The sequence below is a fragment of the Geotrypetes seraphini genome, chromosome 12 (genome assembly GCF_902459505.1).
Source record: "Geotrypetes seraphini chromosome 12, aGeoSer1.1, whole genome shotgun sequence".
Taxonomy (NCBI): domain Eukaryota; kingdom Metazoa; phylum Chordata; class Amphibia; order Gymnophiona; family Dermophiidae; genus Geotrypetes; species Geotrypetes seraphini.
The window spans coordinates 26,718,387-26,744,870 of record NC_047095.1 but is presented as its reverse complement, the minus strand read 5'-3'; the positions used below and the strand labels follow the sequence as shown (position 1 = coordinate 26,744,870).

Sequence of the window (26,484 nt, the reverse complement as noted above, 5' to 3'; positions counted from 1 at the left end):
TTGCGGCGCTAGAAAACCTGAAAGTTTGCCTCCCTTAGCTAAAATAGTGCGGTTGCCGGAATACGGGGAAGCTGCGAAGTCTAATAATTATTGTACAAGTTCAAAAAAATATGCCTGGCAGAGAATGCAGCTCCACGGTGTATCCATTGATAGACGATGCTTTGCCCTACGTGTCTTAATAATGCAATGCTATGGGACAATTTCGTGCATGTTTTCTTAAAATATGTTTTGTCTTTACAAAGATCTCAGCTGCGTTAAGGCGATTATGGGTTGTTATCTAGAATGAAGGAACATGCGGAGATGGAGCCTTCGAAAATTTTTAAGAGGTGTAGACCTCCTGACTGAAGTACTTGTTCTCTCAGCCCGACCATTGCAGTAAGTATATACCAAATGAGTTACCTGTTACAGGTGGTGGTCGCCCTGTTTTAATGCCCCGGGGTGTGCTGTCCGATGCTTTGCAAGGGTGGATGAATCTCAGCCAAGCCAGCGCTTGGTAGAACTGTTTCCCCCACTATTTAGTAACCTTGTGCAAGAATAGGGGGTTAAAAAAGGAGGATTATTATCTGAGTTTGTCATGCAAAGCTATTGTTACAAATGCACACTCCTATCACCACTTGAACCAGCAAGAAATATCTGTTTTCTAAGCAATTTTTCTTCTGTTATTTTTAATCTGGAGCTGTAAATATGGAAACTTGTTCCTAATGCCATATTTAAAGTTACATATGTAAGAATGCAGTTGTAAAGCTTTTATTCTTCCTTCTTAATCTGATACTCCACGCATTCAAGAAAAGCTGCAGAAAATTACCTATTATGGCATGGAGCTCGTTCATGTATCAGTTCCCTTTGATGGATTGTAAACAAATCTGCCAGCTGGAATGGGGGTTGGTAGGCAGCGCTGTAAAAAAAAAAATGGTAATTACATTTTCTCTTTCTGTAAATTCCTAAGAATCAGAGGCCTGGTCTTGGGAGCTCAAATGTAGAGAAAAATAAAATGTAGTAGCTGGCTGCCACTTAAGGAAAAGTGAAAATGCAGGTTCCTGAATTCAAGTGGCAAAATGTTTAATTGTTTTCCCACTGCTATACCCTCTCTGACATTGCTAATTCTCTCACAAGCACTTATCTTGTCTCTCATCTGTCACTCACAAATCTGTGCAGTAACATAGGTATTTAAATTATGCAGAGGGTACACAAAGGGCTCCTTTTACTAAGGTGCTTTAGAAAGTAGCCTTAGCTTGCCCTTACACAGGGTTTTCACCACATGCAAAGGTCATTTTTACTGCAGCTGGAAAAGAGACGATTTTCCATTTTTCCCATTAACGACCATGTGCTAAAGTTGCCATTAGTGTGTGGCCATTAAAAAGAAATTTGCGAGTGAGCTCTTGCCAACACCTATTTTGTAGGTGGTAAGGGCTCACAAGCTAATCTTGCACTAATGAAGAATGCAGAAATGCCCACTCTCTGCCCCAGACATGCCACCTTCGTGCTAAAGCATGCCCATCTCAAACAGTAAGCCGTTTTACGCCATAGTATGTGGCCCTAGCTTTTACCACAGCTTAGTAAAGGATCCCGAAGTAAGCTCATCAGATATTGGAAGAGAGTAAAATAGCATTAGGTGAAAAACTTAACCTGTGTTTTTGGAATACATCCTCCCACACATCTGTTTTTGGGCCCAAGCCCTGAATCTTCCAAACACCTAGCAACGTCTCTCAGCCACAATATGTTTGGTATGATTTTAGACCCTAAAATGTACTGATAGTGCACTTTTTAATACTTACATTGCTCCAACAGAGTTTGTCTCTGGAGATCATACAGTGTCATATATGAGGGGGTGCTGAAAAGTTCTAAGCCCAAGCTAGAATGGAATGATGTGGAGCCATGAAACTTACAAGTTATTCCACGCTTGGCATACTGTGTCTGAAGTTTTTGTAACCCTTCCAAAAAATGCTCTGATGTCTGGTCACTGAAATACTGCTCTGCTGCTGTAATCGCCTCCAAATAGCTCAAAAATTGTCACCCTTTCAAATTCTTTTTAAAGAAACCCCAATTGCATCAAAGCATCCATGTTTTTGCCAGCCTTGTAAGCAGGTGCATTGACCTACAAAAAGAGAACAACTTTCTGCAGCTTCCCTCTCCTTTTTTTTTTTTTTTTTTTCTTTCTTTCGATACCCTTTTAATCAGCACAGCAAGTTACAGTAGTATTCTGCATTAATTATTTGTCCCCTTGGAAGATAGTCATTACAACACCTTCCTGATCCCAAAACACTGTGATCATAACCTTTCCGTCTGACTTTTGGGTCTTGAATTTCCTTGGCCTTCGAGAACCTGACTGCTGCCATTGCAAGGACTGTTGTTTTATCTCAGGATCATGTAACCATGAAAGTTGGCACCAGCTCGCTGATAATGCTGCAAAATCAACTTGAAAGTGTCCACTCAACATCATTTCTTGTCAACATTCAAAAACCCACCCACTTGGCTGACATACCCAGCTGCTCATGGATTATACACCCAACACGTTCCCTGGATATCTGTTGTGTCTCAGCAATTGTTTTAGCCAATATTCACCAATATGCCAAAATCAAGTCATGGACATGGTCAACAATTTCAGCAGTTGACACCGTTTGAGGCCTCCCAGATCTTGCTGCATCTTTGGTCTCGAAATCTCCATGTTGAAAGTTTGCACACCACTTCTTCACTGTGGCATAAGATGGGCATTTGTCACTCAATGTTTGCATCATACATTCATGGATTTCCTTTGGTGTTTTCTTCTGCAGGAATAGAGTTTCTATTTTCTAGTTTCATGAAGGCTCGGAGTTCCACACTTTCATTGACATGGTTCAATCAGTGATCTGAAACAATGTCAAAACATAACATCACAATTCTGAAAATTGGCACTCTGCAAAGTGGGGGCTACAGGTACATTCATACCTGGACAATTGGCTGATCAGAACTCATCCCTAGCGGAGGGAGAGAAGGCAGTATCACAAGTGATCCACATCTTGCAGAATCTGGGTTGAATTGTGAATTTGTGAAAGAGCCACTTGGTGCCAACCCAATCTCTTGAGTATTTGGGAGTTCTTTTCAACATGGTAGAAGGCCATGTCTATTATTCAGAGGTAAACAAACAGAAGATTTACAAGCAAATAGCAGGCATCCTGACCATGGCAATTCCTACAGCATGACACTTTTCCAAGTTCTAAGTTCCATGACAGCAATCATAGAAGGGGAAGACATACATGGACTCTTTTGACCTGTTGGTCTCCTCATAAGAATTCGCTCCAGATGCCACCTCCTTGGACAGCAGAAGCATGGATCAGCATGTGCTGGCGGGTTTGACTACAGTCATTATTGAAGGGCATGCCCCTTCGGCTGGACTTGTGGGAGATTCTGACAACAGATGCCAGCCTGTATGACTACGGAGGACTTTGCAATGGTCATCAATTCCAGGGTGATGGACACTGACTCGGAGAAAGTGGTTCATCAACAGACAGGCGCTACAGGCCATACATCTATCATGGCAGAAGTTGGAGAAATCACAGGAAGGCAAGGCAGCCAGAGTCTTCTTGGTCAATGCCACAGCAGTAGCTTATGTTGTTCAGCAAGGAGGCATCAAGAGTGTTCCTCTGCATCTGGAGGCCCAGTTGTTGTTCAACTGGGCAGAGGCACACCTGCAAGTAGGTATGTAGTAGTAGTTGACAACATGCAAGCCGAATGGCAGCCAGACTCTACATCCAGGAGAGTGTTCATTGTCTCCAAAGGCCTTCTGAAGAATTGTGCGATGCTGAGGTTGTCAAGTATTGGTTCGAAGGTCACAGCATCAGAAAAGATAATGGATCATTTTATTTTTCACCTGCAGATGCGAGCCCAGAAGCATGTCGGTAACAAAAATCTTATACACGAATACAGGATGTCCGGTGCGGTACTTGGAGAGACCCCCCAGGAAAGAGACTTGGGAGTACTGGTTGACAAGTCGATGAAGCAATAAAGGGTAAACAGAATGCTAGGAATGATTAAGAAAAGGATCACGAACAGATCGGAGAAGGTTATCATGCCACTGTAGCGGGCCATGGTATGCCCTCACCTGGAATACTGCATCCAGCACATGAAGAAGGACACAGTACTACTCAAAAGGCTCCAGAGAAGAGCAACTAAAATGGTTAGGGGGCTGGAGGAGTTGCCGTACAGTGAGTGATTAGAGAAACTAGGCATCTTCTCCCTTGAAAAGAGGAGACTGAGAGGGGACATGATTGAAACATTCAAGATAATGAAGGGAATAGACTTAGTAGGTAAAGACAGGCTGTTCATCTTCTCCAAGGTAGAGAGAGCAAGAGGGCACTCTCTAAAGCTAAAAAGGGATAGATTCCGTACAAACATAAGAAAGTTCTTCTTCACCCAGAGAGTGGTAGAAAACTGGAACGCTCTTCCGGAGGCTGGTATAGGGGAAAACACCCGCCAGGGATTCAAGACAAAGTTAGACAAGTTCCTGCTGAACCGGAACATATGCAGGTAAGGCTAATCTCAGTTAGGGCACTGGTCTTTGACCTAAAGGCCGCCATGTGAGCAGACTAATGGGCACGAAGGACCACTGGTCTAACCTAGTAGTGGCAATTCTTAAGTTCTTACGTGTCCCCCTGTGGCCCAGGATTTTAAATCACCCAGGGGTGGTAGTCTAGGTAGCCCCAGATTGGTTGGCTTTCAGTATACAGATCTGATCTGTCCACAGAGGGAAACGAGTCTCAGATTTGCAGTTGGGTTGCTTTTGCTATAAAGTTATGTATGGTATCGCTCCATTTTATATGGTTAATAGATTCTCTCTATCATCATGTAAAAATAGTAGAAAGTCTCATGCCTTATTCACCTTTCCGTCAGTACAGGGCTGTAAAAGTATGAAATTTCTGGACCATACTTTAGCATTCCAAGCAGCTTCACATGACAGAGAATTTTGATTGTTATTGCTTGGAGCTTATTCTTATAAATATTTCAGAACTCAACTGAAAACTTATCTCTTTTCAAAATACTTGGTCAAATAGTTTCTCTCTGTCTCCTTTCAAAATACTTGGTCAAATAGTTTCTCTCTGTCATTCTTAAATTGTTTTTAGTTTCTAATTTTTTGTAAACTCATGGTTACGTGGTTAAGAAGTATGATGTTATGTTATGTTAGCTACTGACTCAAGGTCCAGTTGCCCTAGAGAAGCTAGACTGTCTTGACCTTATGGCATGGCTCTCAAGCACACAGTGTTAGAGCGCAGGGAATATTCAGAGGTAGTTATTGGTACTCTCCTTAGATCCAAAAAGCCAACCATGGTCTCAGCTTTTGCTAAGGCCTGGGAAATGTTTCAACATTGATGTGTTAAAGACAGGGGGAACCACTGTGAACTCCAATCTCAACGGTGCTGGCATTTCTCCAAGAGGGACTCGGAAAGGGGCTTGCAGTCAGTTCTCTCAAAGTACAAGTGGCAGGTATCTTGTGTTTCAGAGCCTGAGGAAATGTCTCCCTGGCCTCTCTTCCACATATAGTCAGGTTCTTGAAGGGGGCTGTCATGTTGCATCCACCTGTTCGTCATCCCCTTCTATCATGGAGCCTTAACAATGTCCTACAGGGTCTGAATAAGACCCCATATAAGCCTTTCTAGCAGGCATCATTGATGGACCTCTCGGTGAAGACAAACTTCTTAGTAGCTATTACATCAACAAGAAGAGTTTCGAGTTGTAGGAGCTTTCCTGCAGAAGATCTTTTTTTCAAGACTTTGGACATAGGGATTTCCCTGTGCACAGTTCCTTCCTATTTGCTGAAGGTAGTTTCAACTTTCCACATCAGTCATGAAGTACGATTGCCAGCATTCTACTCCACAGGATTAGAGAAAAAAAAAAGACAAAGTTCTGCATTGCTGGATGTGCAGAGTGTAATTCTTCGGTATCTCATCTTTCCAATCATTTTTTCATGCTCTCCAGTCAAGCTAAATTGAGCAAGCCGATGTCTTAAGGCTATTTATCTTGATGGATTTGCAGGGCCATCAATTCAGCTTACATTACCTGCGGGAAACAGCTGCTAATATCTTTGAGAGCACATTTTACAAGAAGCGCTGCTTCTTCATGGGCAGAGGCCCGGGCAATTCCTCCTGAGGAGATCTGTGGGGCAGCTACCTAGTCCATTCTTTATACGTTTACAAAGTTCTACAAAGTGGAGGTAGCAGTGAGAATGGATGCAGCCCTTGGTGTCTTTGGTGTTGAAGGCAGACTCATCAATCCCACTCTAGGCTCCAGGGACTGCTTTGGTATGTCCCACTTGTCCAGAATGACACCTTTTGCACTAGAAAGAAAGATTAGGTTCTTACCTAAATAATCTTCTTTCTTGTAAATAGGTGTGTCATTCTGGAACCACATCCTATATTTCATATAATTCACCTGCTTACTGTGTATCATCTCAAACAGAAATGGCAGTTTCTAGTCTGAAATGTTCAGGCTAGTCAAATTTAAAGGATAAAAGTGTCATTGTAAAGAAAAACAATAAAATAAAAGAGAAACAACCATGTCACTCGGAGTGATGTAGAATGGGTAAAAGTGAATCAATTTTTCACACTTTTCAAAAAGTACAAAAACCAGGGGACTCTGAATAAAATTACACAGAAATTATTTTAAAGCAAATAGAAGGAAATATTTTTTCACTCAAAGAATAATTACGTTCTGGAACTTGTTGCCAGAGGACATGGTAACAGCAGTTAACGTGGCTGGGTTTTTAAGAAAGGTTTGGACAAATTCCTGGATGAAAAGTCTATAGTCTGCTATTGAGACAGACATTGGAGAAGCCACTGCTTGCCTTGAATCGGTAGCATAGAATGTTGCTGTTATTTGGGTTTCTGCCAGATACTTGTGACCTGGATTGGCCATTGTTAGAAACAGTAACTGGGCTAGATGGACCATTGGTCTGACCCAGTAAGGCTATTCTTATGTTTTCCCTTCCTATGTGTCTCTTTATCCTGGTGTTGCCTGGACTCCCAGGAACACAGGTACCTTTTGATGTCAAATGGTCAGGGTAGTGACCCTAGGTGTTCATTCTCCTGTTGTAGTTGTCCATTTTTTATTTTTTTTTATTATGGGCCACTGAAATGCTGCTGCCATCTGAGAGTTCCCTTCCAGGTCAGGCTTAAAGATGCCAACAGATCTGTTGCTGAGGAATAGCTCCAGTTATATTTCCTTTGCTCTCATGAGCATATGGACACTTCCTGTCCATATGCTCATGAGGTAAAAATAATTTCTGAGAATTGCATCCAGTTATACTTGTAAAGATAGCTCTTAGTTTTTCAGTTGATATGCCTGAGTTATAGCTGAGTTGCTCCAGAATGCCTCTCAGTGTGTGTGGCAGCTTGGGTAGGGAAAGGGAAAAAGTGTGTGGGTGGGGGGGAAGGAACCTCTTACCAATGGGGCCTCTACATTTGGACCAGTCACTGTTAGTTTGGGCTCCTTTTAATCAGACCTTCTTCTGAAGTCTTTTTCACAGGTACTGTCTTTGCTGCCAACCTTCAAAAGCAGTGATTCCTAAACCTATTCTAGGGGACCCTTAGCCAGTCTGACATGCAGTATATCCTCATTGGAATATACTTGAGAGAGATTTAAATGCACTGCCTTCAGTGGAGGCAGATTTCTCTCATGCATATTCTTTGTGGTTATCCAAATAATTTGCCTGGGGATCCCCCAGGACAGGTTTGGTAGCCACTGTCTATAAGGCCTTCTGGCTATGCACTTAGGCCCCTGCCATGACTCCCCAACTCCTGCCCTCCCTGAATTTTTATTCCATTCAGAGTGATCTGACTGCTGCTTAAGGAAGTCTGAGAAAGCTAACCTGTTGCAGCCTTTTAAAGTGTGTGGCGCAGTGGTTGGATCTACAGCCTCAGCACCCTGGGGTTGTGGGTTCAAACCCCGCGCTGCTCCTTGTGACCCTGGGCAAGTCACTTAATCCTCCATAGCCCCAGGTACGTTAGATAGATTGTGAGCCCACCAGGACAGAGAGGGAAAAATGCTTGAGTACCTGATTGTAAAAACCGCTTAGATAACCTTGATAGGCGGTATATAAAATCCTAATAAACTTGAAACTTGAAACATCCATAGCGAAAGATGTTTTCAATTTAATTTGTAAATCAGGATCACCATTTTAATAGTACTAATTTTAAATTTAGAATTAAATATTAAGTGTTTTATATGCATTTCACTTTTTACTTAGTATTTGATGCCAAGAAATGTAACCATTCTTTTAAAAAGATATAAACAGGATGGAGTTGGTCCAAAGCAAGGCAACTAAAATGGTTGATAGTCTTCGCCATAAGACGTACAGGGACAGACTTAAAGACTCCATGTGTACTTTGGAGGAAAGGCGGGAGAGGGGAGATATGATAAAGGTGCCACATAAGTATTTAAACACAAGTGCTTATGAGGCGAGTCTCTTTCAATTGAAAGGAAACTCCAGAGTGAGAGGGCATAGAATGAGGTTGAGGTGATAGGCTCAGGAGTAATCTAAGGAAATACTTTTTTACCGAAAGGGTGGTAGAAGTGTGGAATAGTCTCCCAGTAGAGGTGATGGAGATAAAGAATGTGTCTGAATTCAAGAAAGCACGGGACAGCCACGTGGGATCTTTTAGGGAGAGGAGGAGATAGTGGATGCTGTTATGTTTCTATTTGCTCCTCAAGGGTTTGAAGTGGTAGCGTACTGTGTTATATACCCTTATAAACAAAATGTAACTTTTAAATTAAATTATTTTTTCTGAGATTTGGATATTGGTGAGAGCCAAGAGAAATCTCCATCTAGACCTCTGCAGAAGCTGTCAGTTCTCTTTTAGGGCTAGATAGTTGTTGGCTGATTCTCTGGCCGATTGTGGAACACAATCGATAAGCTACCAAGTTTTCATGCAAATGATTTGCACACAAACGCAACAGATCCATCGCTCAGTAAGCGACTGACACATGCGCAGAACCCTAACAGCAGTGACAGGGGAAGCTGCCTCCTGCCACTGCTGTTAGGGCTTCTTCTTTTTAATGGCACAGATGTTATGCGTGTGATACACACGCACAATCTGCCCCATTAAAAAAAAAAGAAAGAAAAAAGACCCCTCCGCACTGATGGCCCTCCCAAATGATACCTACTCCCTCCTGGCTGTCCGAATACCTGTGCCACAGACCTCCCCTCCCCCTCAACTATCCCATCCCTTCCCCCCCCCCCAAAAAAGCAGGAGGGATGCCCACTCCATCCTGCCAACGGAGACACCCCCCCTTGGGAGGGGCCTTAGGCATCCGAGCTAATCAGGGCCTTAGGCTCCTCCCTCTGTATCCCATGTGAGGCACAGGGAGGGGCCTAAGGTCTGACATCTAAGCAAATCAGGGCCTTAGTCTCCTCCCCGTGCATCACATGGGAAGGCCCATCATTTTCAATGGGTAGGGTTTGGAGCTGGAGGGATATTCTTCCCTCCAGCTCTCAACGGGGAATGGGGGTAGGGTTTGGGGGAGCATCCGGTGGCAGGAGTGAGTGGGCATCCTTCCTGCCTCTTTTTTGAAAAAAAAGAAAAAAAAACAGGCAAACCTGTTGGTAACACAACTAGACCTGTCTTTTTTTTTCTGATAGCTAAAATCCCTGGGGTTGTTTTTTTGTTTGTTTGTTTGTTTTTTCTTTTGCATAGCCGAGCAATGTTAGTGTATCAATCGCTTGGCTACTTTGCATGGGGTTTTAGCTAATTTGCATGGCCGGATCGGAAAATGGGCAATCGAGGGGGAAAACACGCGGTGAGCCATGTTGTGCATCGGGTTGGTAAAAGCAGTCGTCACTAAAGCTGTGAAAACAGGTTTAGTGATGATCGCTGACTTTAGTGGATCTAGCCCTTAGTAGCTCTATGCTAGGCTGCATAGGAGTCAGAATATGTTGGAATTCACAAATCGCCTTTTCTCAGCTCAGGTGCAAATTGCTGAAGTCTCAGATGTAATTTTCTTTGTCGTGAGGAAAGTTTGAGCTAAATGTTAATGCTATACTTGAGAGGATGGAGTTGATGAGCTCTCTTCAACAATCTACAGCCTATGCTGGTAGAGATATACAGTACAGAGCACCGTTTGTTGCCAGGGATACTATGAAAGGATTGTTACAACTGTGGTAAGGTATAAGACCAGTGTTATGGAGTGGCAACCAGAGCAATTGCCCTCTGCCCCACGCCACAGAGAGCCCCAAGCCTGACAGTCTGAAGGAGGCATAACTTGAAAGTGGGCATGTCCTTTTCGAGGACATGTCCGGACAGCTTTTCAAAACCCGGCACTTTGTCTGGCCTTTGAAAAGCTTCCAGCTAGGAGCGACGTCGGGATGGCGTCTTCGCATTCAGCACAGTGATGTCAGGCGCCACACCAGCACATGCGTAGATGCCCTCCCAACAAGTGAACAGGTTGAGGGAGCGGGGCTGGGGGGAAGATTGGGGCATTACTCGGGCAGACCATGGGTCCGGATTTTAGTTCCAGAAGATCTGGTAACCCTAGCTTTAGGGGCTCCTCTCCAGTTTCTGCCCTGGGCCCCTACATATCTAATGCTAATGCACTACTAGTACAGTATAATTGGGGAGCCCAAACCTACAAAAAAATAATTTCAGGACAAAATTGTGACATTTGTAGACAACTGCAGAAGTGCATCATGCTACAGTCTGCTTTTCCATTGACATCATTTTGCTATGCCATGTGACCAGAATTAAAATCAAAATCCTGTGAGAAAGGGAAGCCATTTTGAAGCCAGCTTACTGTGAGAAACCCTGCAGCAGTGTAAACAGTTGTAATTAATTGCACCAGATTGGAGCATCTACAGGATTTTTTAAAATTCAGAACACAGCTCCTTCATTTTCAAGTCAGATGCAGTCTTTTTTCATAATGGTATTTAGATTTTGATGATATGTTTTCTGATATCTGCACTTTTGTGTTTATTTTTATTCACTATACCTCAAGTTTGTTGCTTTTCAGGTGGCATATTTAATTTTTAAAAAATAGTTTTGTTTAGCAATCTGACTGAATGTTTCTTCTGTATGTACCATCTTGAATGTTAATAATTAACCCCCTTTTAATCCAAAACAGAATGCGTGTATGTATGTTTGTAAACTTCTGAACTTTATTAAGCCATTTTTCTTCCACACAGTCTTTTATTTTTTAGCTAACTGCTCTATTCCCTTCCTACTTTGTGCATCCATCCTGAACCTGGACTTCAACCACCCAACCCCAACTAATTACTACATAAAATCTTCAGATATTGAGGTAAAACCAGTTTTCCTTTCTGTTCGTTATTAGGTTTTCTTATCTAAAAAACATTGATCTTCAGATATGTGAGATGTGGTACAGCCAGCATATTGCAAGTCACAGTTCAGAAGTATACAAACATACATAAACGTATTCCGTTTTGGATTAATATTAACCATGCCGAAATTTTATGGCCTCAAATTTCTTCATATTTAAATCGGTTATTCACAAACTAGTATGAGCTGCTTGGTGATGGTTCTTCAAAAGTTATTCTTAATTACTTAGAAACCTTTTGTACATAAGTAGCCTTTGATTCCGTTTCTCTTCAGAAATACGACACATGTTCACAAATTGCATCCACATAAAATAAATATTAAAGCATCACTATACATTTTGTAAGTTATAAAGGTGGTTGTTATTATTATTTCAGGTTCCACAGTTCTGCAAGTGAACGCCATGATTACAGTAAATGAAGTAAGAGATTTGGTGGATTCACAGACTTCTTATAATATATTAAAACCATGGTGGGATGTCTTCCGGTACTATATCACTTTGTTGATGCTGATGATTGCAATCCTGGCAGGTGCTTTTCAGCTTACTCAGAGCAGATTATTATGTCTTCCTTGCAAGCTCATAGAAAGTGATGAATGTATAACGCCTTTGAATTTGGGTAAAATAAACCACAGTCTACCATCTGACTCAACTGAAAATATAATTCATGCTACTGGAATCCAAAATGATCTCGACAGGCAACAGTATTCTTATATTGATGCAGTATGCTACGAAAAACAACTTCACTGGTTTGCAAAATTTTTCCCCTACTTAGTGCTTCTGCATACTTTGATTTTTGCAGTTTGTAGTAATTTTTGGCTTCACTATCCCAGCACAAGCTCAAAGCTAGAACATTTTGTAGCCATTCTTTATAAATGCTTTGACTCTCCGTGGACCACACGGGCCCTCTCGGAAACTGTGACTGAACAGACTGTTAAAACATTGCCTTGTAAGAGATCCAAACTATTGGACATGTCATCCTTATCAACTGAAAATGGAGACGTTGACTGGCAGTTGCTGCAGCCTGCAGTAGAATCGACAGAAATAGATTCCAGTAGTTCAAATATTTTAGACAAAAAAGAAGATGAGCAAGCAAAAGCGTTGTTTGAAAAAGTGAAGAGATTCAGAATGCACGTTGAGGAAAATGACATTATATACAGATTATATATGAAACAAATTATCGTGAAAGTAATTGTGTTGCTAATAATTATTGCTTACGTCACTTACTTTTTAACACACATACATTTTCAAACAGACTGCGTCGTTAATATTCAAGCCTTCACAGGATTCAAAAGATACCAGTGTGTATATTCCCTGGCAGCAATTTTTCAAGTGTTGGCTTCCTTTTATGTTATCTTAATAATATTTTATGGGTTCACTTGTTTCTATAGCTTGTGGTGGATGCTGAGCAGTTCTCTGAAGCAGTATTCTTTTGAAGCAGTCCGAGGAAAAAGTAATTACAGCGATATTCCTGATGTCAAGAATGACTTTGCCTTCATCCTTCATCTAGCAGATCAGTACGATCCTCTTTATTCAAAACGATTCTCAATTTTCCTTTCAGAAGTGAGTGAAAACAAGCTAAAACAAATGACGCTCAACAACGAATGGACCGTTGAAAGGTTGAAAAATAAGCTGACAATAAATTCCTGCAACAAGATGGAGCTATCACTGTCTGTGTTAAGTGGACTTCCAGACAACGTCTTTGAGCTAAGTGAAGTAGAAGTTCTAAGTCTAGAGCTTATTCCAGAGGCAAAACTGACCCCAGGAGTTGCCCAGCTAGTGAACCTCAAGGAGCTCTGTATTTATCACGCATCACTAATAGTGGATCTACAAGCACTGAGCTTCCTAGCAGAAAACCTGCAGGTACTTCGTTTAAAATATACTGCAGCTGAGCAGATTCCCTGTTGGATTTTTCATTTAAAAAATCTGAAGGAGCTGCATTTATCAGGATGTCGCTTGCAAGATAAAGATGGATCTCCATACATTCAGGGCCTCCAGGAGCTAAAAAATCTCACGGCTCTTTATTTAAAGAGTCCCCTTCCCCGGATCCCTCAAGTGGTCACTGACAAGTTGCCTTCACTGCAGAAGTTGTCCATCAACAATGAAGGGAACCGACTGATGATACTAGTTTGTCTGAAAAAGATGGTGAATCTCCAAAGTCTGGAACTGATCAACTGTGACTTGGAGCGTATTCCTCACTCTCTTTTCTGCTTATGGGAGCTACAAGAAATAAACTTCAAAGGGAATAACCTGAAAACTGTTGAGGAGATAATTAGCTTTCAGCACCTGAAGAAACTCTCTTGCTTAAAGTTGTGGTACAACACTATAGTCTATATTCCACTGCAGATTGGCGTCTTATCTAACCTAGAACAACTTTATTTAAACTATAATAGCATTGAAACCGTGCCAGTGCAGCTCTTCATGTGCACAAAACTCCGCTACTTGGACGTCAGCTGTAACAATCTGAACGTCATCCCTAATGAGATCCAGTATTTGAAAAATCTTCAGTACTTTGCTGTGACAAAAAACAATGTAAGTAATAAACATTCATTTTGTATTTTTATTTTAATGATGTCGGGCCATGACATCATGGGTTGGTCCTTTTAAACGGTATGATAGCAAATCTTTAAATTGGTGCCGAGATGTAGGTGCCACAACGGTGCATGCGTGGCCAACAGCTTCAGTATATGTCTAAGCCATGTGTAGAATACTAGAATAAAGGCGCATTAGCGTACCAAAACTCAGGCATTCCCGCTTATGTCAGGTCAACACCTAGTGAAAGTTGGCATGGCTAAGCACGCCATGCAATTCGCACAACTAATATAGTGATATGCCCATGATCTGCTTATGGCTCTTCTCAGGCATGCGCACCAAGTGTACTTATGCTCGCAAGAATATTGATACAAACTTTATAGATGAGCGTCTAGCACTTAACACACATCAATGCAAATGACATGCATAAGTACTATTTTATTTATTTATTTGGTGTTAATATCCCGCCCTCCCAGGGGAGCTCAGAATGGGTTACAAGTTTACATACACATTTATATGTTTTTATACAGGATGTTGGCAAACATGGCAGGACGTTGTCTGATAGAGATGGCAAAACAGTTAACAAACATGGTAAAACATAATATAACATGGTATGGTGAGACAGCATGATGAGCATTGTGTGGCAAAACATGGCTTACATTGTATAGCAAGCGTGGTTAACATCGTATGGCAAACCTAGTATATATACAAAACATGGCATGGGAAATATAGAATATAAGTGTGGCTAACCTAGTATGACATGATTGTATGATATGTAACAAGGTAGAACCTAGCACGGTAGACATGGGATGGCAAATATAACTTATTCATGTATTTGACTCCTAACATTAGGCACCAACTTATAGAATTGCCCTTCACGTATCTAGATGTAGATCTATCTGTATCTATGCAGAGTAGTTTCACACTATGTCAAGAGGCCTACCTAGCTGCGTCATGCATTATCTGCCTTGCAGTTAACAAGTGGTAGCAGGGTGAACTGACAGTGATCGGGGCTCCGGGGCACTAAAGGTCATGGGCCCCTAACCATCTATCATAAATGATTAAACTAGATGGAAACTAGGGGAGAGTGGGGCTCCTACTGGTGTGGGGTCCTCAGGTGCACCCAATTGTTCCAGTAGTCAGTCTACTTTTTACCAACTGCATGGCAGATCTCCTCCCCAAAAAACTTGGAGGACCCCAAACATGTAATGTTGAGGCTCTGCAGTTACTCTGGGTATGAAGTAGTGTTGTATTACTTGTATTATGTGTAAAGATATTGTTTTGATTTGTTTATCTGTTTTATTTCTTTTATGTATGTTTCATTGTACCTTGCTTAGAACTGTGGATGTGTGGGCTGTAAGGGGCAAATTCTATAAACAGCGTCCCGATTGTAGGGGGTGGTAGGTGTCCTACCGCTGTCTAACCAGCCAATCAGGATGCATGCTTTAAACAAAAAACACCCGAGGCATGCTGCCTACATTGTAGCCATTTTGCGAGCCTAGGGAGGCACTTAAGCACGCCCAAGGCTAGGCGTGGGTGTGGTTTTGCCTGGAAGTGGCCCTAGGTGAGCTTAGGTGGCCTTAGGCATCTCCCTAGGGCTGCAATAGGCACCTAAAATCTAGGCCAGCAAAATGCTGGTCTACATTTCAAATAGACGTGGCCGCTGAGTCGATCGTGGCAAGGGAATCTCCCTGCTGTGATCAGTATAGCAGCCGCAGCAGAGAACCCATCCCCCACCACGGGAAGTCGACTGGCAGGAGGGATGCTCACTCCCTCCTGCCGGAACCCCTGAAGCCCCCCACCCCCCAAATGTCCACGGCAGGAGGAGTAACAAACTCCTCCTGCCGCTGGCCCCATCATCCTCTGATACTCCCTGACTACTGTGACACTCCCTAACACCCCAAAATTCCCCTGACTCTCCCCAAATGCCCCAGTACCTTTATTTGATGGCCAACAAGAGGAATGTGCAGACCCTCCCCTTCCCAGTACATTCTGGGATGCACTGGGAGTGACCTAAGACTCTGATAGGCCAGAGCCCTAAAGCACTCCCCATGGGAGGAGCCTTAGGCATCTGAGTCAATCAGGCATTAGACCCTTCCCCGATGCATCCCAGAATGCACCAGGAAGGGGAAGGCCCGCCATTTTGCAGTGGCGGGCCTGCGAGCGGGAGGGAATGGTCATTCCTCTTGCCGGCAATTGAATAAAAGTACGGGGCGTTTGGGGGGGTGATGGGGACATTTGGGGAGTGTCGGATGGAGTTGGCAAGTGTTTGTGGGGCTTCAGGAGATGATGGGGCTAGCAGCAGGAGGGAGTGGGCATCCCTCCTGCCGGGGAATGTCTCGGGGTGGTGGTGGCGGCAGGAGGAATTCGGCACTTCTCCTGCCATGAATATTTCAGGGTGGGATTTCAGGGGTTCTGGCAGGAGGGAGTGGGTATCCCTCCTGCCATCCAACTTCTTAGGGAGGAACGGGTTCCCATCTGTGGTCGCTAAACTGATCACCGCAGGGAGATTTCCCTTGTAGCGATCAGCTCAGCGGCAATGCAATTCTCTAACCAGCGCCTCTGACATGGACACCGGTTAGAGAGAATCGGGGAGGTTAGATGGGGTTAGGCATCTATAGGACGCCCATTTGCGATTCTCAAAAGCCGCTTAGGTGGCTGCTGAGACCGGGCATCCTATACAGAATTGGGCCCTAAATGTTTTTTAAATAAAGTCTTTTCAATCCACACTAACTGTAAAACCTTTGAATACCTAATAAATGTAGGCCTATGCTTGTTAGTAAGCTCTCCTATTAAAAAGTTAGTGGCGTAAACAATAATGACAAAAATACACAAATAAGATATGTCTGAGTGTAAAACTCTGCAAGAAACAAAACAGACATTTGTTTGATTTTTAGCAAAAGGTGAGTCTGAATAGCAAATATAAACCATGATTGCTGAATGACTTCTTTTACTAAAGCTTATTACTGTGCGCTAAGGCCCTGATTCTATAAACTGTGCATAGCTCCTAGAGCAGTGGTTCCCAACCCTGTCCTGGGGGACCACCAGGCCAGTCGGGTTTTCAGGATAATCCTAATGAATATGCATGAGAGAGATCTGCATATAATGGAGGTGCCAGGCATGCAAACCTGCTCCATGCATATTCATTAGGGCTATCCCCTTATATCCCATGCCCTGACAGAATGTAGCTTTATCGTAAATCACTTGTATGACTTGTATCCCCACTTACTGACAAAATGTATCTTCATTGTAAACCACTTGTATCCCATGTACTGTCAAAATGTATCTTTACTGTAAACCGCTTTGAACTTCACGATATAGCGGTATATAAGAAATAAAATTATTATTATTATTATTATTATCCTGAAAACCCGACTGGCCTGTTGATCCCCCAGGACAGGGTTAGGAACCACTGTCCTAGAGAATGACACTGTAACAAAATTCATCACCATTCCGTCCCTGCAGATAACCACGGAAAACCATTCCATGTCATTCTTTAGTGTCTTATCTCATTCTCAGTCCTTCTACACCAGCATTCTTCAATGCAAGGCTTGAGGGTCAGTGGTTGTGCCCATTCATAGTCTGATTCTTCCGTCTCTCCTTAAAGAACGACATGGAGATGGTTTCCCATTGAGCACCATTCTCAATCAACTGCTAGGCACTGTTTATAAAATTGTGCCTAGTGGCACCTAAATGTTTTTAGGTCTTAGTAGGTGTTAAAACCTTAGATGTACTGCCATTTAGGCCAGGGTTTTCTTGGCCTAAATTAGTGCACCTAAGTGAAACCATGCCCAAAATCTACTTCTAAATGTGTCTACTTGCCAGTAGACGCCTCAAAGTGGTAGTCGCCTACCAGCTAATTAATTTTTTTACATTTTTTTTAATGCCACTTTCAAATATTAGCACCAATTAAGAAAATTAAGTTAGGCGCCTAGATCGGCTAGGTGCCATAGGGCTAGATTCACTAACCTGACTCTCCATGGCTGATCCGTGTAGGCCCGACCAATTCACAAAACAAAAAAATTTAAAATGAGGGCGATCGGAAGAACTCTTCCCTCCGACCACACAGATCGCTAGTATGTGATTCTGGCGCATGTGCAGACCATCTGCTTTCCCTGTAGATGGTCTGCGCATGCGTTTGGTGTCTGTTTATGCTGGCCTCGACTCTCCTGCTCTCCCAGGGAAGGGCGATTCCCGGCAGCGGCGGCCTCTTCCTCTTCGCCGACACAAGTTCACTGCCCCGGCGAGTCCCTGCCGTAAAGAGCCACAGCTAATACGTTTTCAGCAGGATGCATTATAGCAGGGGACTTTTAAAAGCAGGCAGTTATTGACTCTCCTGCTATCTGCCGCTCTTCCCTGCAGTTCAGCCCCGCTTTAAAACCATGGGCTCGCACTATGAATGTCGGAGTTCTTACCGCCACAGCCGGTGCTAAAAAGGCTAGCATGGCTTTGTAAAGGAGGGGGTTGATGATGTAGCAATTTGCATTTACTTTATGAGAGAGCTCAGTTCTAGAATGTAGATAAAACCTGAAAGTAGATGGAAGTATTTCTCCTCTGTTTTTAGAATTAAAAACACCTTATGAAAAATACATTAAGTAATGGAAAATTTTTTATCAGTCTGCAGCTTTCTGTAGACTTAACATGCTTCAATTTCCATGTCCTCCTTCCTTCCTAGGTCAAGATGCTGCCAGATGGATTATTTCAATGCAAAAAGCTCCAGTGTTTACTTCTGGGAAATAACAGCCTGACAAGCTTGTCTCCTCATGTGGGTGAACTGTTGAACCTTGTGAAGATAGAGCTTATTGGAAACCAGCTTGATTCACTTCCTCTTGAATTAGAAGCATGCCAGTCTCTGAAACTGAGTTGTCTTGTTGTGGAAGAAGACTTGTTGGACACTCTCCCATCTTCTGTAAAAGAACGTTTGAAGGCGAGAGAAATTATAGACGTTAGGGTCTGAAATTTTCAGTGCCCCCCTCCCCCCCCCCCAATTATTTAGCTCAATTCAGATCTTTGAAGATGCAAATGTTTGAAGTAACAGTGTATCAAGATTATTTTCCAGCAAAGTCTGATGGCTCCAATGGGGTTACCCTTGTTCATCACACTGTGTAAGCAAGATTGTCTGTAATGTGGGCAAAAAAACTTTAAAAGTACATGGTATCTGACCTTATGTACCCAACAATAGACCATATAAATTAAACGTGGGGTATTTTTCCAATTCTAAGGTTTAAGGGGTAATTTTATAAAAGGATTTTTCATGCACAAAAGCTTTTTTGTGCACATAAAAAGGTTTTATAAAATTACTCCAGAGCTATTGTTTAAATCTATGCTTGAGTTGATACCAAGGAAGTACACACTTTTATATATTACCCATGTGTTCAGGGGTAGAATGTTTACAGAGCATGGGCAGTCATGATTTATGCATGTTAATAAAATATACATGTATATTTTACACATGCATATTTATGTCTGCTCCTGGGCAGCCATAAATATCTGCAGCTTCAGTGTGATTTTCTCCTGCTTTCCCTCTTATATTTTATAGAGGTTCTTTTTATTAAAATTAATTAAGTTATAGTGCATTCAGGCCAAAATGCAGAATTGTAAACATGTGGCAAGCCCATAATTAACACTGGATCTGAAAGGGGTGTATTCCCTATTTTTTATTGCAGGTCATGCACAATGGCATAGTCAAAGGGGGGGGGGAGTAAAAGGGTGGACAACCCTAGGCAATGTGTTGGACAACAGGAGAGGTGAACACATACTCTACCACCCAAGCATCATAGACAAAAAGAAATTTTGCTCTGGTTAGTTGTAGCAGGTAAGAACTTTACAAAAAGTAGCCAGCAAAAATATCAATGTGGAAAAAATAAAAAAAGGCTGACTATTGTTTCTTGGCTGGAACGCCACTGCCTCAGGGCCTCAAGTGAAATCTAGGCTAACTGTTTGGAGATAACTCTCTGTGTACTGCCACTGCAGAGAGAGTTATCTCCAGTTAGCTTGGATTTCACTTGAGGCCCTGAGCAGTGGCGTTCCAGCCACGAAACAATAGTCAGCCTTTTTTTTTTTTTTTTTTTTCATTATGCTCTATTGCCATTAGTGGGTTTCCACATTGATATTTTTGCTGGCTACTTTTTGTAAAGTTCTTACCTGCTACAACTAACCAGAGCAAAATTTCTTTTTGTCTATGATGCTTGGGTGGTAGAGTGTAGGTTCACCTCTCCCGTTGTCTGAGGCTTTTTCTTTCACTGGCTAGTACTGTCATGGTGCATTGCGGTTTTCTTTAATGGAGTTTTTGTATTTATTTATTTTATTTTTTTTGTGGTTTCCCTCCATTCCCTAATTTTCTAGTCTTTATAAAATAGGAACATACATGACCTTCACATATAGGCTTCCTGTAAAAGTACCCTTCAGGTGACAAGTACAGCAAAATAACCCCAGTGAAGAAGCTTATGAACATCTATTCTCTTCTTACTTCAGAAATCATTCAAACTGCTATTTCATGCTACAAAATATCTGAACCATAGCTTTCAGTGAACGGGTAATAGCCACAAATGGAGATTTTTATTTAAAAAGGGCAAACGTTTACTCCCTTATATCCAATAATTTTCTTCATAATGTACGGATCATTTTCCATTACTGTAGATACTCCCTTATTTCATACATTATGAAGATGTCTATATACTACCCTGCTGGGCAAGAAGTTTTCTTACATTCCATCGCTAACCTGATACTATTTTTTGTTTGCAATGTTGTTGTTTTGTGTGTGGGGTGGGGGGGTTTCCTTTTAAAAAACCTTTGGAAACAAAATATAATGTCAGGTTAGCGATGGAATGTTAGACAAGTTCACTTTCCTTGAAATGTGATTTACTACAGATACATTATTCACAGGGCAGGATTAATTCTTCGAGGACCCCTAGGCACACAAGTACACTGGACCCCCTGGCTCTGCCCCGCCATCTGCCCCATCCCCATTTATCTGTTTTCTTATTTACTTCTTTATTTCCACTTCTATTTCTTTCTTTTTTTTAATTCAAAACAAAGAAAGATTAGCATACCAGTGCACAGTTTTTCTTCTGTGCAACTCCCAAACATCTCTGAACAAATCCCCCTTCCTTCCCTTCCCACCTACTTACCCAGGACTTTAACTCTGAACCCTTTCCATGCATATATAAAAGTGTTCCAATATATTGTAAAGCAGTAATACTATCTGAAATATGTCTATATTAATAACCAAGTTTACAACGCCTCTCAACTGCCTCACTCTACGTCAACCAACTGTAATCCATATGTATGTATAAACAACCAAATATGTAACTCCTCTAGTACGTTCCACTCCATGTATGTTAACTTGTAACGAACAACAAGGCAAGCAGTCCACCAAAGAATCCAACATGAAACAAAAGAAGATCGGCAGACAATAAGATGTCATCAGTGACGCAGCAGAGAGAATCACCAGCAGAAGGCCATGAACTGCAAAGCAGCCTGTTTAGACTGCTGCGGCTGCCTGTAAGTGCTGGAGGGAGGTTTGTCGATCTTCTTGCGGTGGGAGAGTCAGCGGTGAGGGCCCGGGGTGATGATGCTGGGGGGAGGGCCTCGGACGATGATGCTGGGGTGGGGGGGGGGGGGTCCCGGGATAATGATGCTGGGGGGGGGAGGTGATGACTCTGCTGCAAATCCAGTGAGGGTGAAGGAGATGCCAAACGGCCCTAAAGCACCACACCGGTGGGCCCCCCTAACCATTTTGGGCCCTAGGCCCGTGCCTACTGGGCCTATCCTTTAATCTGGCCCTGATTGTTCGTGCTTAGCAGGACAGTATGTTGCCATAGTTCTGTCCACCTGTACTATGTTTCAATGGATTTACATCCCCCTTTTCTATGTTCAGATGTTAGGAAAGACCAAAGTGAGACCATTTGTCTTCAGAAAATATATTTAAACTGATTCTCCACTTGTTTACATTATGTACAAATAGAGTCGTGTATGAGTCCTGGTCCTTGCACGGTTCACCTATCTTTAATGCTGCTTATATCCTGCTGATGTCACTTAGCTGTTAACTTTCTCTACCCTATATCTGCTCCCTTAGAAAACTAGGCAGCCCTTTTATTAAAGCCACAACAACAGTGACCTTAGCGCACCTGTACTATGGGTCTTTGTTGCACACCATGGCTGGAGTTAGTTCAATTTTTCCATTTTCCTAATTATTGGCCACGTACTAATTTTCATCATTAGCATGCAGCCATTTAAAAAAAGGTTACCATGTGAGCCCTTACTGCCACCTCTTTTGTAGGTAATGTAGCTGCGCTAACCAATTAGCACTGAGCATGCCTACTCTCCACCTTGGACCCACCCCCAGCACTAAACAATGTTTTTTTTATTTTGTGGTGCTTGGGTAGCATTCGCTGAACACAACTACTGTGGGATACCTGAGCTTGCCACATAGTAAGCCTGTAGTAAGCATGCATTAGTGTTTACCACAGCTTAGTAAAAGGGCCCCTAAGTTAGGGTTATCAGATGTCTGGGAAAACCCAGATATGTCCTCTTTTTAGAGGACTGTTTGGGTGCCCTGAGAGACTTTCCAAAATCTGGTAGTTTGTCCAGGTTTTGGAAAGCCCCAACCTCCTGGCTGGGTCTGGAGGGCCTCTGTGCATGTGTGGATGATGTGGTCTTGTGGTCAGGGGTGGGGCAGGACTGGCGGTGGAACGTGGCATGGCTAGGGGCGGAATGGGGCAGGATCATGTGTCCGGGTTTCTCAAGAAAAAAAATCTGGTAACCCTACCCTAAGTGGCTTTGCGCAGGGTCACCGGGAGCTGCAGTGGGAATCAAACCCAGTTCCCCATGTTTTCAGCCTACTGCACTGATCCTTAGGTCTACTCCTGCTCTGTTCATTTTTTTCAGGTCTTTGTGATTTTCTGTCAATGAGAGGAGGAAATTCAGTGCTGCTCTTCTGCCGGGTGGGAGAGATGTCTAGGGATCTATAGCAGTTTTGCATGCTCTGTTTTCCCAGTCGGAGGTGTATTGGCGTTCTAAAGCCATTCTGAAATATTTGTAGTGCTGTTTGAGTTCTTTTAACTTGGAGCGTATGTGTGCTTTTATTGCAGGGTTTTGCATTTCTTCTTAGTGTGATGGGCGTTAGAGGGAAGTATTGTTCCTATTACTGAGGTGCTAAACAAAGTAAATATTAACTTTTAGGGCTCCTTTTACGAAAGCGTGGTAGTGGTTTAATGCGCGTAATACCGCACGCTAAACCGCCGGCCGCACTAGCCGCTACCGCCTCCTCTTGAGCAGGTGGTAGTTTTTAGGCTAGCGCAGGGGTTAGCGCGTGATGAAAAGTCGCGCGCGCTGAAGCCGCTAAAGCGGCTTCGTAAAAGGAGCCCTTAGAGTTTAATATTTAAGAATACGAAGCTCTAGTATGTGTTTTTATAGGATCTTTTTTTTTGGGGGGGGGGGTTAGACTGTTATTAATTAATTTGTAATTAAAATCTTGGGTGGTATGGGCAGTGGGCCACCTAGCAGAAGTGTTGGTGTATTGGGGAACTGCTGCATTTTGAAAATAGTTTTTTATTCATATTTGTTTTCAAAAAATAATGGGAGAGGGTATTGGGGGGATGAGCTCATAGCTGAAGGTTCCCCTAGGACAGGGGTGTCCAATGTCGGTCCTCGAGGGCTGCAATCCAGTCGGGTTTTCAGGATTTCCCCAATGAATATGCATGAGATCTATTTGCATGCACTGCTTTCAATGCATATTCATTGGGGAAATCCTGAAAACCCGACTGGATTGCGGCCCTCGAGGACCGACATTGGACATCCCTGCCCTAGGATATTAGATACCCTTGGGCCGGCCCTGAAACCATAATAATTAACCTATAATTTCAAAACAGCATTGATCATGTTCACTCGCAAACATATCTGCCCATCAGTAAAATAAGCACCTTTTCAAAATCTGAAACCATGAAAGAGTAGAAAGTGTATTCTAAATTTACCATAAAGGGAAGTGGGCTCCCAGTACATTCCTTCACACTCTGTCATAAAATACACTTGTAGCTGCCACTTCTGAACCATTAGGGCTCTGCTTTTTTTTTGCTGAATTCATCTTTGAGGAATTTTACTCTGTTTAGAACCTACTTTCCTTAAATGTCATTGTGTGGTATACTAACTGACATCCTCCTTTTGAACTTTTCAGCAGTTCTCATACTTCCCCTGGAGACATGATGATGATTGCTCTGTGGGAGGTTGTAGAGTGACCTTAGTTTGGACAAGAGCGTCGTCATTTTTCTTCAGAAATCTTTCTCTTTCCCTGCTTTAGCCCCCTTAACCGTATGAGCCCTATTATTAAAAGGTGTTAAGTTTTGGGCACTATAATGCAGTCTGTTAACATGTGATAAGCCCAAAGCTAACATTGCATCACGAAGGGGTATTGCCTCTATTTTATTTTATTTTCTTTAAATTGCGATGTGTATGTTAACATTCAAATTCATGTATGGCATCTGTTCCTGGTTAATGCGGAAGTGGTCCTTGCTAACTCTATGCTAGGCACCATAAATTGACCCGAAATCCAGGTTCAGGTTTTGGCTGAAAATTCCCTTAGCATTTTCAGCTGAAACTGAACCTCTCTTCCCCCCCCCCCCCCCACCTCCCTGTGCTCTCTTGTGCACCCTTCTCGCCAGCCCAACCAAAGTCCTTCCCCAGGCCTACCTTAGTGAAGCCCTGGTGGTCTAGTGGTAGGGTTACCATATGGCTCCAGAAAAAGGCACCCTGTTTTGCCCTGCAGCCTGTTGGCTGGCTAAGGAGCATCTGACCAATGGTGTCTCCTAAGCTACTAGTCCTCCCTCCCTTGTAGCTTATTGGCTGACTAAGGAATATCTGACAAATAGGCTGCAGTAGCTGCAGAAATGCACCATACCGAGGATCTTGTATCAATATACATTCCTTTGTAATCTATCAGTCGTAGGTGGGGGAGTTAGGTGAAGAGGTATGTTTTTATTGCTTTCCTAAAGTTCAGGAGTCCTTTAGGAGATTTGATCTGTGGGGGCAGTTGATTCCATTGGATTGGTATGAAGTGGGAGTAGGAACATCGTTTGGCGGTTTGCAGTTGAAGGGCATAACCGGGAAACTTTTTGAGGCATATTTCATTGTGGGACCTGTTAGGCACATACAGAGGAAGCTTGGTCATCACGTAGCCCAGTGCCATGTCATGCAAGGATTTGAATGCTAGTATTGAGCCCTTGAAGACACAACGTTTGGGTACAGGCAGCCAGTAAATCAATGATAGAGCCTAGGCGACAGGGTCGCGGCACGGAGGTGTTTTAGAAGTCTGATTGCTGCATTTTTTTACATGCTGGAGACATATGTTCTTCGCTATGAGACCATGCAGGAGAGGACTAAGGCATGTGCTCATGCCTACACTACTGAAACATATGCACCTAAATTATAGAATCCTAAAATTTATGCAGAACTGTGTGCCCTGCCCATGCTCTGCCCATGTGCATGCCCAACTTCCAACTAAATGCTATTGGATTTAGTTATCTTTTTATATTATAGCACTTAGCTGGAATTGTATACGCATATACAATAATCCCCCAAAATTTGCGAGGATTCCGTTCCAGGAACCTCCATGAATTTTGAAGAACCATGAATGTGGTTTTGCACCTGTCAAAATGCAGGGGAGAGCAGATGGAGCACCAGCAGGTGAAGAAAATCACTTGCAGTCTGCTCCAACCGCCTCTTCCTGTAGTAAAGTCAGGCTTCACCAATCAGGAGCTGCTTTGATACACAGCTCCTGATTGGTGTAGCCCAACTTTACTACAGGAAGAGATGGTCGGAGCAGACCGTGAATGAGTGAGTCAGCGATTCGCAAACCGTGAATTCGTGGGGGAACACTGTTCACCAGGGGTCCCCAAAGTCCCTCCTTGAGGGCCGAATCCAGTCGGGTTTTCAGGATTTCCCCAATGAATATGCATGAGATCTATGTGCATGCACTGCTTTCAAAGCACATTCATTGGGAAAATCCTGAAAACCTGACTGGATTCAGCCCTCAAGGAGGGACTTTGGGGGACCCCTGCTGTACATAGTTATGCACAAACTAAGGCCCCCTTTTATCAAGTTGTGATAGGAGATTTTTTTTTTTAATTGCTGGCCACTGTGGTAAAAGCTCCTGTTGCAGTGGCAGGCGATAAAAAACCCTAACGTGGCTTGATGAAAGGGGGCCATAGCTTGTAGATAAAAAGGAAGCAGAACTGTGAAGTTGAGAGAATCTTAGGTGGGACAGGAGCACCGGTAGCAAAGGGGCTGTTCTCTGCTCTGGGCTCAATATTCTCAATGGTTAAGGGTAAATAGAAGGGTGCCCCAGGGGTATGTGCTAGGAATGTTGTTTTTTAAATATTTTTATCAATGATCTAGAGATGGGAATAACTACATAGTAATATAGTAAAAGATGGCAGATAAAGACCTAAATGGTCCATCCAGTCTGTCCAACAGTTACACTCATTAAAAATTCATGCTTAAATTGAGTCATCTTTTTTTCTTTGATATTACTGGATGCTAGACCACAGATGTTTGCTCAGAATTACTGGAGTTGCTGTTGAAGCTCGATATGTTGAGTTTCAACTATTGGAGTTGCCATTGAAATCCACTCCTCTAGTGAGATAATTTGCTGATGACACTAAGTTG

At 42.8% G+C, this 26,484-nt stretch overlaps 1 protein-coding gene across 2 annotated transcripts; it reads left to right on the top strand.

The window, feature by feature from the left end:
- The first annotated feature begins 35 nt into the window (after positions 1-35).
- LRRC8B (leucine rich repeat containing 8 VRAC subunit B) lies at positions 36-19,039 on the top strand. 2 transcript variants are annotated; one of them, XM_033916109.1, is made up of 4 exons: positions 36-375; positions 11,144-11,259; positions 11,672-13,824; positions 18,500-19,039. In XM_033916109.1, the coding sequence occupies exons 3-4, from the start codon at positions 11,698-11,700 to the stop codon at positions 18,779-18,781; spliced, it is 2,409 nt and encodes an 802-aa protein (XP_033772000.1). In that variant the 5' UTR covers positions 36-375; positions 11,144-11,259; positions 11,672-11,697; the 3' UTR covers positions 18,782-19,039. The 2 variants fall into 2 exon arrangements, with proteins under 2 accessions (XP_033772000.1, XP_033771998.1); XM_033916107.1 differs by lacking the exon at positions 11,144-11,259.
- Positions 19,040-26,484: the final 7,445 nt, after the last annotated feature.